Source organism: Rhineura floridana, chromosome 1 (genome assembly GCF_030035675.1).
Source record: "Rhineura floridana isolate rRhiFlo1 chromosome 1, rRhiFlo1.hap2, whole genome shotgun sequence".
Classification (NCBI taxonomy): domain Eukaryota; kingdom Metazoa; phylum Chordata; class Lepidosauria; order Squamata; family Rhineuridae; genus Rhineura; species Rhineura floridana.
The window spans coordinates 253,121,154-253,134,789 of record NC_084480.1 but is presented as its reverse complement, the minus strand read 5'-3'; the positions used below and the strand labels follow the sequence as shown (position 1 = coordinate 253,134,789).

Sequence of the window (13,636 nt, the reverse complement as noted above, 5' to 3'; positions counted from 1 at the left end):
AGAAGCACAGAGCCGGCCGGAGGGTGGGGTGGAAGGGATTTCTTCGCCTCCGTCCAGCCCTCTGGCAGCTTAAAGGGGTAGCCCCCCCCCGTTACCAAGCACCCGGCGCTGCGGTAGCAACTACGTTACCAGGGCTTTGTTACACATGAACTTTGCCTCAGGTCGAGAAGCAGGAAAAGCTAAGGGGAGTTTACCCAGCCACTGTAGTACCGCCTTGTGCGCAAATGCACATTTCGGCATCTGGGAAGTACAAAGTAACATCCCGTGGCTCTGATTGGTTCAGTTTCCCGGGCTTTTCCAAGCACATTCGCGCACATGCGCAAAAGTGGAAATATGGTATTGGCTGAAAATGAAAGAAGGGGAATGGGGAAACGCCCAATGACCCCCTACGGAATGTCTCCTGCTCTAAAGTCCGCGGTATTGCATCCGAGCCCCTAACGTTGCAGCGGATGATTCACTCTTTAAAAAAGATAATCGCATTTTCTGCGGTTGTGCCAAAGCGGATTTAACTGCGTGAAAACACGCTTTTGCGCGCAACGTCATCAGGACGACCGAAAAATAATGAGAACACAAAGCGGTCATGTCACACATTATACAGCCATCTGGATGAGCCCTCAGTAGGTTGTAGCAAGTCTATTGTATGCCATCTGTTCCTGGTGATTTGTTTCTTCCAAGTATTTTAAGAGCAGCTTTCACCTCACATTCTAAAATTTCTGGTTCTTTATCATACACTTCCTCCATGAATGAATCTTTCATCCTGTCATCTCTTTATAAAAGAGTTCAGTGTATTGCTTCCATCTTCCTTTCATATCATCTCGGTCAGTGAGTGTGTTCCTCTGTTGGTTATTCAACATCCCTAACTTTAAATTTCCCTTTCATTTCTCTAATCTTTTGGAATAGACAACCCTTTTTGTTGTCCTCTTCTATTTCTATACAATAGCTATTGTAGTGGTTCTCTTTGTCTCTACATACTAATTGCTGTATTATTGAATTTAGGGTTCTGACTGTATTTCTGTCTCCTTTTGCTTTTGGTTTCCTTCTGTCTCTAACCATTTTAAGAGTTTCTTCAGTCATCCATTGAGGTCTTTCTCTCTTTTTCTAGAGGTATTGTGTTTTTGCATTCTTAAGAACATAAGAACATAAGAAGAGCCTGCAGGATCAGGCCAGTGGCCCATCTAGTCCAGCATCCTGTTCTCACAGTGGCCAACCAGGTGCCTGGGGGAAGCCCGCAAGCAGGACCCGAGTGCAAGAACACTCTCCCCTCCTGAGGCTTCTGGCAACTGGTTTTCAGAAGCATGCTGCCTCTGACTAGGGTGGCAGAGCACAGCCATCATGGCTAGTAGCCATTGATAGCCCTGTCCTCCATGAATTTGTCTAATCTTCTTTTAAAGCCATCCAAGCTGGTGGCCATTACTGCATCTTGTGGGAGCAAATTCCATAGTTTAACTATGCGCTGAGTAAAGAAGTACTTCCTTTTATCTGTCCTGAATCTTCCAACATTCAGCTTCTTTGAATGTCCATGAGTTCTAGTATTATGAGAGAGGGAGAAGAACTTTTTTCTATCCACTTTTTCGATGCCATGCATAATTTTATACACTTCTATCATGTCGTCTCTGACCCGCCTTTTCTCTAAACTAAAAAGCCCCAAATGCTGCAACCTTTCCTTGTAAGGGAGTCGCTCCATCCCCTTGATCATACTGGTTGCCCTCTTCTGAACCTTTTCCAACTCTATAATATCCTTTTTGAGATGAGGCGACCAGAACTGTACACAGTATTCCAAATGCGGCCGCACCATAGATTTATACAACGGCATTATGATATCGGCTGTTTTATTTTCAATACCTTTCCTAATTATCGCTAACATGGAATTTGCGTTCTTCACAGCTGCCGCACACTGGGTCGACATTTTCATCATGCTGTCCACTACAACCCCGAGGTCTCTCTCCTGGTCAGTCACCGCCAGTTCAGACCCCATGAGCGTATATGTGAAATTAAGATTTTTTGCTCCAATATGCATAATTTTACACTTGTTTATATTGAATTGCATTTGCCATTTTTCCACCCATTCACTCAGTTTGGAGAGGTCTTTTTGGAGCTCTTCGCAATCCCTTTTTGTTTTAACAACCCTGAACAATTTAGTGTCATCAGCAAACTTGGCCACTTCACTGCTCACTCCTAATTCTAGGTCATTAATGAACAAGTTGAAAAGTACAGGTCCCAATACTGATCCTTGAGGGACTCCACTTTCTACAGCCCTCCATTGGGAGAACTGTCTGTTTATTCCTACTCTCTGCTTTCTGCTTCTTAACCAATTCCTTATCCACAAGAGGACCTCTCCTCTTATTCCATGACTGCTAAGCTTCCTCAGAAGTCTTTGGTGAGGTACCTTGTCAAACGCTTTTTGAAAGTCTAAGTACACTATGTCCACTGGATCACCTCTATCTATATGCTTGTTGACACTCTCAAAGAATTCTAATAGGTTACTGAGACAGAACTTTCCCTTGCAGAAGCCATGCTGGCTCTGCTTCAGCAAGGCTTGTTCTTCTGTGTGCTTAGTTAATCTAGCTTTAATCATACTTTCTACCAGTTTTCCAGGGACAGAAGTTAAGCTAACTGGCCTGTAATTTCCGGGACCCCCTCTGGATCCCTTTTTGAAGATTGGCGTTACATTTGCCACTTTCCAGTTCTCAGGCATGGAGGAGGACCCGAGGGACAAGTTACATATTTTAGTTAGCAGATCAGCAATTTCACCTTTGAGTTCTTTGAGAACTCTCGGGTGGATGCCATCCGGGCCCGGTGATTTGTCAGTTTTTATATTGTCTATTAAGCCTAGAACTTTCTCTCTCGTTACCACTATTTGTCTCAGTTCCTCAGAATCCCTTCCTGCAAATGTTAGTTCAGGTTCAGGGATCTGCCCTATATCTTCCACTGTGAAGACAGATGCAAAAAATTCATTTAGCTTCTCTGCAATCTCCTTATCGTTCTTTAGTACACCTTTGACTCCCTTATCATCCAAGGGTCCAATCGCCTCCCTAGATACTTCCATGATAATGTCTCTGATTTCAATCCATAGTTCTTCTGGTTCTCCGTCAACTAAGTTTAAAGCCTCAAATCTATTCCTTATTTGATCTTTATATTCTTATGGGATGTTATTTAAATTGTATTTTGGCATGATGATTGCTTTGTTCTTCTTCTTTAGCTTTACTCTGATTTTTGATATGACCAGTTCATGATCTGTACCGCAATCTGCTCCTGGTCTTGTTTTTGCAGAAAGTATGGAACTTCTCCATCTTCTGCTACCAATTATATAATCAATTTTATTCTTATATTGACCATTTGGTGATGTCCACTTGTACAGTCATCTTTTTGGTTGCTCAAAAAATGTGTTCACAAGAAACAAATTATTGGCTTCACAGAATTCAATAAGTTTTCTGCTGCTTCATTTCTGTCTCTTAGGCCCATTTCCCCACAATTCCTAGTTCTTCTCTGTTGCCTACCTCTGTTGCATTCCAGTCCCTTATGATTATCAGCACATCTTGTTTTGATGTGTGATCAATTTCTTCCTGTACGTCTGCAAAACATCTCTGCAATTCCTCTTCTTCTGCCTTTGTCATTGGAGCATAGACTTGGATGATGTTAATAGGTTTCCTGTTTAATTTCATTGATATCACTCGCTCAGACCTTGCATTGTAGCTCCTATTTGCTTTTGCTACATCACTTCTCACTATTAAAGCAACCCTGTTTCTTCTTGATTTCTCATTTCCTGCATAAAATATTTTGTAGTTGCCTGATTGAAAATGTCCCATTCCTGTCCATTTTAATTCACCCACACCAAGTATTGTAATGTTGATACGTTCCATTTCTTGCTTGACAATTTCTAACTTTCCCTGGTTCATGCTTCTCACATTCCATGTTCCTATTGTGTGCGTCATACAACTCTGGACTCTCCTTTCACATCTGTGCACATCATCCTCTGGGCTTCCTTTCGGCTTTGACCCAGATGCTTCATTAGTCACAGAACTACTCATACTTGTCCTTTGTTCTTCCCCAGTAGCTTGTTGAGTGTCTTCTGACCTGGGGTTCTCATCTTCCAGCACTATCTTGTGTTGCATTTTGGATACTCTGTTCATAGGGTTTTTGTGGTAAGAGGTATTCAGAGGTGGTTTACCATTGCCTTCCTCTGAGTTTGGATGCATCTTTGTCTGGTGTCTCAGCTTTGACCATTCCACCTTGGGTGCCCCTGCTAGGAGTCTAGCCTCTTGGTCTAGACTCCTGACGACATTGCTCTCAGCTTCTTCTACACTCTCAAACCCCTCACCACGTTAAGGTGTGCATCCTAAAGGGGGTAATGTATGAGAATATCCAAAGAAGATGAAAGGAAGCTTTCTCCTTTCCCTTGACCTCCAAGATACTCTCTTATTTTCCATGTATTTAGCAAGGCAGAGTAAGACTGTTTCTTTGCACATCATTACTATTTTGGACCAGGTGGTGAAATGATACAAAAGCCTGGGTGCATGAGGAAATAGGGCAGCAGTTTAACTGCTGCTTTCCTAGATTCTTTTTCTGTCTCCTTCCTATTCTGAGATAGTTATTCAAGTAGACAGTTAATATCTCATCAAGTTTTCATCACATTTAACATTCAAGTATCAAGATAGGCAGGAGAGCCAAGGGACCCTGCTCAAGCTATGAAAGAGTCAGCAATAGCAGATTTATTTCTAGCTTGCTTCCCAGTTTGCCCCTTCTGTGTAGCACACTGAACAATGAAATGGAAATGGACTGCCTTCAAGTCGATTCCGACTTATGGCGACCCTGTGAATATTCATAGTGTCTTCATTGTAAGCGGTATTCAGAGGTGGTTTACCATTGCCTTCCTCTGAGGCTGAGAGGCAGTGACTGGCCCAAGGTCACCCAGTGAGCTTCATGGCTGTGTGGGGATTCGAACCCTGGTCTCCCAGGTGGTAGTGCAACACCCTAACCATTACACCGCACTAGGGCACAGGATGTGCAAAATAGGCAAAGAATTGAAGGATGGCACCTATTTTCAGGTTGAAGTGGGATTTACTCACTACTTTATATGTTAAAAATGCTCTGAGTGGCCCTCCAGTGCTTGTCGCGACATCTCCCTCATTCCCACTCATGGCATAAGTTGGGCTATCTGCCACCAACAGTGCTGGTTCATGTTATATGTAAGTACTGCATACTCACTAGCCCAGGGATGGTGTCAGGCCCAGGATGTGACTCAGGAAGCAGACCAGAGGTTGTAGTTAATTCGTGTTTTATTAGGGTAATGTCCAAACAAAGACTGCGCTTTCTCATGAAGCAATACAAGGATACAGGTCCTGCGACATTGGGAGAAAGTTGACAGAGCAAGGGGCTGCTTCCCGCCTGTTCTTTAAGAAGGGGCTAAACGGGCGCGCAACCTTTCGCTCCTCCTTAACTCCCCCTCAGGTACTGCCTGCCTTCCCCCCCTTCTCTCCTGTCTTTTCAACCGTCTGCGTGTGCGTGGTGAGGGGGGAGGCATCACCTCCTCCTCTTCTGAAGTGTCCGATTCCACTATGGGTGATAAAGGAGAAGCTGAGGGTAAACCATCTCTCCGCCTTTCTGCTGTGATCAGCCCTCCCTCTTGCTCTGAGCTGCGGAGAAGGGAGGGCCTGGGAATGTCTGGGGGGGATTCTAAAACTTCAAGGCTCTCAGGCTCCCCGTTGCTAGGCGACCCTATCTCTGGCATGTCCTCTGTTTCGGCTTCGCTCCACAGAGGGTAAGTTCCTCCCTCCTCCCTCTGCCAGCCATCTGAATCTTCTTCCAACCCCCCAGGAGCCCAGCTCATCCTCCCGACACCATCCCCCTTCTCAAGCTGTGCCCCCCTCCTCCTGTCTGGTTTGGGGCGTTGAGGACAACGTTGATGGAAAAGTTTTACTAACTCTGGAGCATGCACATCATCTGCATTTTCCCATGATCTGTCAGCCACCCCATAGCCCTTCCAGTGAATCAAATACTGCAGCTTGTGGCGTCGGATCCTGGAATCCAAGATTTCCTCAACTTCAAACTCAAGCTGCTCATTTATCAGGAGTGGGGATCCAGGAGGCTCCTCCGGCCGCAGCTCACTGGGAGGGGCAGCTTTCGTCAAGAGGGATCGATGGAACACAGGATGTATTTTAAACGTGTCAGGTAGCTTCAGCCGGTACGCCACGGGATTGATTTGAGTTTCTATTTCGAAAGGACCCACCCTTTTGTCTTGTAATTTTCTACATTTGCCCGGCATCTGGAGGAAACGGGTGGACAGCCATACCTGGTCTCCTGGTTGAAGGGGGGGGGCTCCTTCCTGTGCAGGTCAGCAACTCGCTTGTACTCTGTTTTGGCTTCGTTTAACTGCTGTTTCAGTGTTTGTTGCACCGCTTGCAATTCTTTTAGGAAGTCCTCAGCTGCCGGCACCAGCATTCCTTCTGAGCTGCTTGGAAAGATTTTAGGATGGAATCCATAATTCGCGAAGAATGGGGTTTGTTGAGTGCTGGAGTGTAGAGAATTGTTGTAGGCGAACTCTGCAAAATGCAAATAAGATACCCAGTCAGTCTGTTGATAGGACACATAACTTCTTAGATATCTTTCCAAAACGGCATTCAAGCGTTCCGTTTGCCCATCTGTCTGGGGGTGATGGGCGGAGGAGAGTTTTAATTCCATCTGCAACTGTTTCCACATTGCTCTCCAAAATTTGGCTGTGAACTGAGTTCCTCGGTCTGAGACTACACTGTTTGGCAACCCATGCAGTCGGTAGACTTCTTTGATGAATAACTTGGCCGTTTCCTTAGCCTCTAAGGCCCCTGCACAAGGGAGGAAATGCGCCATTTTGGTGAGTAGATCTACCACGACTAAAACGGCTGTCATTCCTTGGGATTTGGGCAGATCAGTTATAAAATCCATGGAGAGATCCTTCCAGGGTTCATGTGGGACAGGTAACGGTTGTAACAGTCCTGCTGGTTTCCTTGTTTGTGTTTTTGTCCGCAGACAGACAGAGCAGGACTTTACATAGCTTTCAATATCCCTACGCATTTTAGGCCACCAGAAGTCCTTGGCCACGTTCTGAATGGTCTTGTAAATCCCAAAGTGTCCCGCTGTGATGGAATCATGGCACTGGCGTAGGATTCTGAGCCTTAATTCTCCTTCTGGCACATATCTGGCTGTTTTGAACCATAATAGTCCATTCCTCCAGTGAAAAGTTACTTCTGAGTCTTGACTTTGTCCCGTCTCCTGCCCATATTTGAGTACGTCTGCATCTTCTTGTGCCTTTTTGAGTTCCTCTTCCCACGAAGACTGGCATGATCCCAACATTAATTTCTCTGGCGGGATCACGTACTGAGGTTGGTCCTCAGATTCACTTTCTTTGTACTGTGGCTGTCTGGATAAGGCACCAGCTCTCTGGTTTTTGGCTTGGGCTTGGTAAGTGATCTTGAAGTTAAACCTGGTGAAGAACTGGGACCATCTTATTTGTCTCTGGTTCAGCTTTCTGGCAGTTTGGAGGCTTTCCAGGTTCTTGTGGTCGGAGCGCACTTCGATCTGATGAGGGGCCCCCTCTAGGTATTGTCTCCAGTTTTCAAAAGAGTCCTTGATGGCCAGCAGCTCCTTCTCCCAAACTGTGTAATTCTTCTCTGCAGGCTTTAACTTCCGAGAGAAGTACGCACAGGGGTGCAGCTCCTTTCCTTCTTGGTCTAATTGCAGAAGGACCCCCCCCCCGATAGCAAAATCTGAAGCATCTGCTTCCACGATGAAAGGTCGGGTCGGGTCAGCAAAGTGCAGAATGGGCTCGGATGCGAACCTTCTCTTCAGCTCCTCAAAGGCCTGGGTGGCGTTCTCTGTCCATTGAAACTTCTTCTTTCCCCTTAAGCAGTCAGTCAGAGGAGCTGTCAATTTGGAAAACCCTGGAATGAACTTTCTGTAATAATTGGCAATCCCCAAAAACCGTTGTACATCCTTTTTGGTGACAGGTTGGCCCCAGTCCAATATACAGCTTACTTTCCCTGGGTCCATCTCCACGCCTTCCGCTGAGATTCGATATCCAAGGAAGTCTAGAGACTTGAGGTCAAATCCACATTTCTCTAATTTAGCATACAGGTGATTTTCTCTCAGTCTCTTCAACACCGTCTTCACATGCTGGTCGTGGTCTTCCTGGTTCTTTGAGAACACCAGGATATCATCTAAGTAACAGATTACATACGTGTCCAACAAGTCTCTAAACACGTCGTTCATGAATTTTTGAAAAATTCCTGGACTTCCACAAAGTCCGAACGGCATGACCAGGTATTCATACTGTCCGTAAGCGGTCAAGAACCCTGTTTTCCATTCATCTCCCTGCTTCATCCTGATCAGATTGTACGCTCCTCTCAAATCCAACTTCATGAAGATTTTTGCAGAGCGCAGTCGGTCCAACAACTCTGAGATCAGGGGCAGCGGGTAGCTGTTGGGGATGGTGATCTGGTTCAATGCGCGATAGTCATTACAGGGTCTGAGTTCTCCCCCCTTCTTTTTCACAAACAATAGCGGCGCTCCAGCAGGGGATTGTGAGGGGCGTATGAATCCTCGCCTCAGGTTTTTATCCAGGAATTCCTTCAGGGCCTCCCTCTCAACCTCTGTGAGAGAGTAGATTCTCCCCGATGGAATGCTGGCTCCTGGCACTAGATCAATCGCACAGTCGTAAGGGCGGTGGGGGGGTAAAGTCTCTGCCTCCTTTTCATCAAACACATCTTTGAATTCTTCATACTTTGGCTCGATCTCTTGCACTGCCCCCGCTAAGGTGTTCTTGATTCCTTCAGGTTGACAGTTCTCCTGGCAATACTGTGAGGTGAACCACACCACCGCCTCCTTCCAACTTATTTTGGGTTCATGTTTTGCTAGCCAGGGCATTCCCAGAATCACCTCAAAGTTCGAGAGATCTGACACGTATAGCGAAATGAACTCTTCATGCCCGGGGATTTGAAGTTTCACTTCCTCCGTGGCTTGTGTCACCCCTCCTGACTTCAGGGGTCTCCCATCGATAGTCTCCACAGCTAGGGGAGCGTCCAGTTTCCACCGGGAAATCCCATGACGCTTGACTAACTTTGCATCAATAAAATTTGTGGAGGCTCCACTGTCAATTAAGGCAGTGGAATTAAACACCACTCCTCTGGAAGTTGTAATCCGAATAGGCAAGACCAACACCCCCTTTGAGGGAGGTTGGATCGTTGGGGGGCCTTTATACAACGCTGCCCCCAGTCCACCGGCCTGCACGTGGACTGGGTGTTCTAGTTTCCTGACGGCTCAGCTTTCCCCCCTTTTAGTCCACAGACCCTGGCCACGTGGCCCGGCTTTGAACAATAAAAGCATAAACGTTCTCGGCGGCGTCTTTCCTTTTCTTCTTCCGACAGTCTTGGCCTAGCCCCTCCCTGTCCCTCAGCTGCATTACCTGCCATTCCTGCAGAGGGAAGGGTCTTGCTGCGAGATGCCGAGGCTGAGTATCTCGGGACCTCCTGCTTCCTTTCCAGGCGCCTTCCTTCCATCCGGTGATCTATCTGTAGGCATAGCCGGATGAGCCCTGGTAGGTCAGCGGCGGGGGAGGTCCTGGCCAACTCATCCAGGATTTCAGCATTTAATCCACTCCGGTACATAAACATCAGGGCGGCATCATTGTAACCCGTTTCCTGGGACAGAATTTTAAAAGCGTTAGTGTACTCGGAAACAGTCCCTTTAGCTTGCTTCAGAGCACCTAGTTGCCGCGCTACTGTTTCAGCTCTTTGCGGGTCTTGGAACATCTCGGTCATCTCCTGTATAAATCCTCTGTACCTTCTTAAGACAGTATCTTTTCTCACGAGATACGGAGTCACCCATTTTGCAGCTTCTCCCTCCAGGAGGCTAATCACGAAGGCCACTTTAGCCCCATCGTCTGGAAATTCTGTGTGCCTGACATCCAGATATAACTCACATTGAGCCACGAAAGTTGCCAACTGATCACTTTGTCCCGCGTATTTTGGGGGCAATCCAATGGGAACCTTTACTGCGGCAGCTGGAGGGGCTGTTTGCATCTGGTCTATCGTGGCCTTCAAGGTTTGATTATCCGTCTTCAGCGCCTTGACTGCTGCTAGCAGGGCTTGGACATCCGTCTGCAAATCAGCTACCTTAGTCCTCAAGAGTTTCACTTCTTCCGTCTCAGAAGTGGGGTTCGTCCCCCCCGCTGCTCCCTTTGACATCTTGTCCCGGTCAAGTGAAGAGAGCGTTGAGGGTGATTTAGGTGGCTCTGTCAAGCTGTCAGGCCCAGGATGTGACTCAGGAAGCAGACCAGAGGTTGTAGTTAATTCGTGTTTTATTAGGGTAATGTCCAAACAAAGACTGCGCTTTCTCATGAAGCAATACAAGGATACAGGTCCTGCGACATTGGGAGAAAGTTGACAGAGCAAGGGGCTGCTTCCCACCTGTTCTTTAAGAAGGGGCTAAACGGGCGCGCAACCTTTCGCTCCACCTTAACTCCCCCTCAGGTACTGCCCGCCTTCCCCCCCTTCTCTCCTGTCTTTTCAACCGTCTGCGTGTGCGTGGTGAGGGGGGAGGCATCACCTCCTCCTCTTCTGAAGTGTCCGATTCCACTATGGGTGATAAAGGAGAAGCTGAGGGTAAACCATCTCTCTGCCTTTCTGCTGTGAGCAGCCCTCCCTCTTGCTCTGAGCTGCAGAGAAGGGAGGGCCTGGGAATGTCTGGGGGGGATTCTAAAACTTCAAGGCTCTCAGGCTCCCCATTGCTAGGCGACCCTATCTCTGGCATGTCCTCTGTTTCGGCTTCGCTCCACAGAGGGTGAGTTCCTCCCTCCTCCCTCTGCCAGCCATCTGAATCTTCTTCCAACCCCCCAGGAGCCCAGCTCATCCTCCCGACAGATGGGTAGTGGTGGTGGTAATTATTATTATTATTATTATTATTATTATTATTATTATTACCATCATCATCATCATTATTAACCGCCCTTCACCAGAAGGTCCCAGGGTCACAGCAATGTAAAGTATAATATTAAAACCATTTTAAAACAAATTAGAATCACAACTACAGTGGGCCCTAAAAAGATATATCACAAGTGCCAAGGCCATTGTAAAGAGGTGCGTCTTCAGCATATGATGAAAGCTATATTATGAAGGTGCCAGACAGCTCTCTGTGGGGAGAGATTTGTACAACTTAGGATCCACTTAATTCAACAATCTATGTGGCCCTCCATATTGTTGTTGGACTATATTTACCATCACTCCTAGCCAGCATAGTCCATGGTCAGGGATTATGAGAGTTGTAGTCCAGCAGTGCCTGAAGGGCCACAGGTTCCCCATCTTTGCACTAGCCCGTCTGGAAGCCAACAGGAGCCACAGGTGGAGCCAATTGGGGAAGAGGGGACATGGTGTGCTGGCAAGACTGAGAGCATTTAGGTGTGCGCATAGAAGGTGCAGAGGGGAAGGAACAGGGAGATGCAACCAAAAAGGGCAAGAGGCAAGGGACTTATATGGGTTTGGGTAACATCTTTACTTGGCAGATCTTGGGATGTTGATGGGAGTTTCAAGTATGGCTCCTTCTCTGGAAGACCTCAGGCCCAGTTCTCTGGCTTCTAACTTATCTTTGTCATTTTTTTGTCTCCAGCAGTGGTAGGAGGGTGATCCTTCACATCCGGTGTTAAACCATATCAGCAAAAATAGCTTGTCACATGATGTAGTAATGTCTGTCCTGTTATCTAATGCTCACATATTTCTGGAGGTTTGCTATCACAGGCTTCTGTACAATATGGGCATCCCTTCAGAGAGGGACAGTCAGAGGGACTGTTATGTGCAGAGAAGGATTCTGTGAACATACATTTCATAGGAAGCTGTATAAAGATCTGAGAGCATACCTCCTAAACTTGTATGTTCAATCCTTCAGTACAATCATCATAATTTCATTAGACTGCACAGCTTATTTTCTTCTTCTACAGAATGGGAGAAGTGTTCACGAGATATTACAGAATTACAGTGGCATTTTGAAGAAAAGAATCAGCAACTCCAGGATGCAGTTAACCAACTGACGCAAATAAATGTAGCTAATGCAAAGGTTCTGGAACATATAGGCTACATGAAGAAATACAGCCCTCTGCTGGGAGAAAAGCTGAGTTATGAAGATAATGCTATGGAAGAAGCACAAAAGATATACATGCAGGTAAACAGATTAAATATTTTTATTTATTTTTGCCATTGATTTGGTGCATGCCCTTTTCAAATGTCTTTGCTCAAGAACTATTACATACATCTAAAGATGAAGAAAGTACAGCACAATATAAAATGTATTTCCCTTTTGAAGTAGCAATCTGATTAGTTATCGAACAGAAAGACAGATTTAACATAAAAAATAATATATATGTTTGGTCAAACTCTTTGATATTTATATAAAAATAAATGTTAAATTAAATATAGAACCAACCAGTGGCTTTAAATTAATGGATAAATCAGTATCTTCTCTCAAACCAGAGATAAGTTTATAAAATTAACAATGTAATCCTATACAAATCTATTCAACAGTAATTTCCATTGAGTTCCACTAATTTCCATTGAGTTACTCCCACATAAGCGTGCATAGGATTGCAGCTTAAATAAGAAACTGTAAACCATTTGAAAGAGAGCCAGTGTGGCGTAGTGGTTAAGGTGCTGGACTACAACCTGGGAGACCAGGGTTCCAATCCCCACACAGCCATGAAGCTCACTGGGTGACCTTGGGCCAGTCACTGCCTCTCAGCCTCATGAAAACCCTATTCATAGGGTCGCCATAAGTCGGAATCGACTTGAAGGCAGTACATTTACATTAAACCATTTAAATGCAAGTTGATTAAGGGCACAATCCAAGTCATATATATGCCAAGCTGAGGGGAGGTAGATACCACAGATTCCTGGCTCAGCTAGCTGGGTCCCACTTGTGACACAGCCACGGCACAGCCAGCCCAACCTCATTCAGGCAGGGATGCTTTGGAGAAGCCCAGCCCAGCATAGGGAAGCCATTGTCCAACCCAGAGACAGAGGAACCAAACTGAGATGACAGGATATCTTTTTCTCATTTTATTAGAGTTATGGTTACATCCAAAGTGGTGCACTTCACATACCTGTCTACCCTGACTCACTACTTTCCCTAACTATCCTAACTAAGCAGTCTCTGCAGCATGTGGGGAGAGTTGGCTCAGCACTAGAGTCTTGGGAGGCACCTGCTTAAGTAGGGAAGGTCTTCGCGCATAAACAATGGCTCCGACGGAGTTCCACCCTCTGAAAGTCTCTCTTCTCATGCCTCCTCACACAGGATGAGGGGGGGAGAGCCTCAGATGGCCCATCCAACAACGGGGCTTCACTTGGTGACAGTGCGGGCTCTGAGAGTGGGATGCTGATTGGCTGGGAAATGTTTGAAGTGCCTGGCGGGGATTCCTGTACGGGGGTGGATGGTGCAAGCAAAGGGTCGCTTCCCAACAGTCCAGGCGGGTAACTCGCAGGCGGGGCTGGAACTGTCTCAATGGGGGTGCTAGCCATGGAGTCTGCCGGCTGCCAGAACCCTCCCCTCTTGTCTCCCTCCAATGCTCCAAGGAACCTCATCCTCATCTAACTCCTCTCCTTCATCTAACTCTCCCTGCGTCTGG

General features: G+C 46.4%; 1 protein-coding gene across 2 annotated transcripts in view; it reads left to right on the top strand.

The window, feature by feature from the left end:
• The window catches only part of LOC133371560 (coiled-coil domain-containing protein 178-like), a 122,395-nt gene that overhangs the window by 62,647 nt on the left and 46,112 nt on the right, over positions 1-13,636 (top strand). For both annotated transcript variants that reach the window (XM_061599217.1, XM_061599125.1), the window contains one exon: positions 11,960-12,180. In XM_061599217.1, coding sequence (XP_061455201.1) covers positions 11,960-12,180 — 221 coding nt within the window. The remainder of the gene's footprint in view (positions 1-11,959; positions 12,181-13,636) is intronic.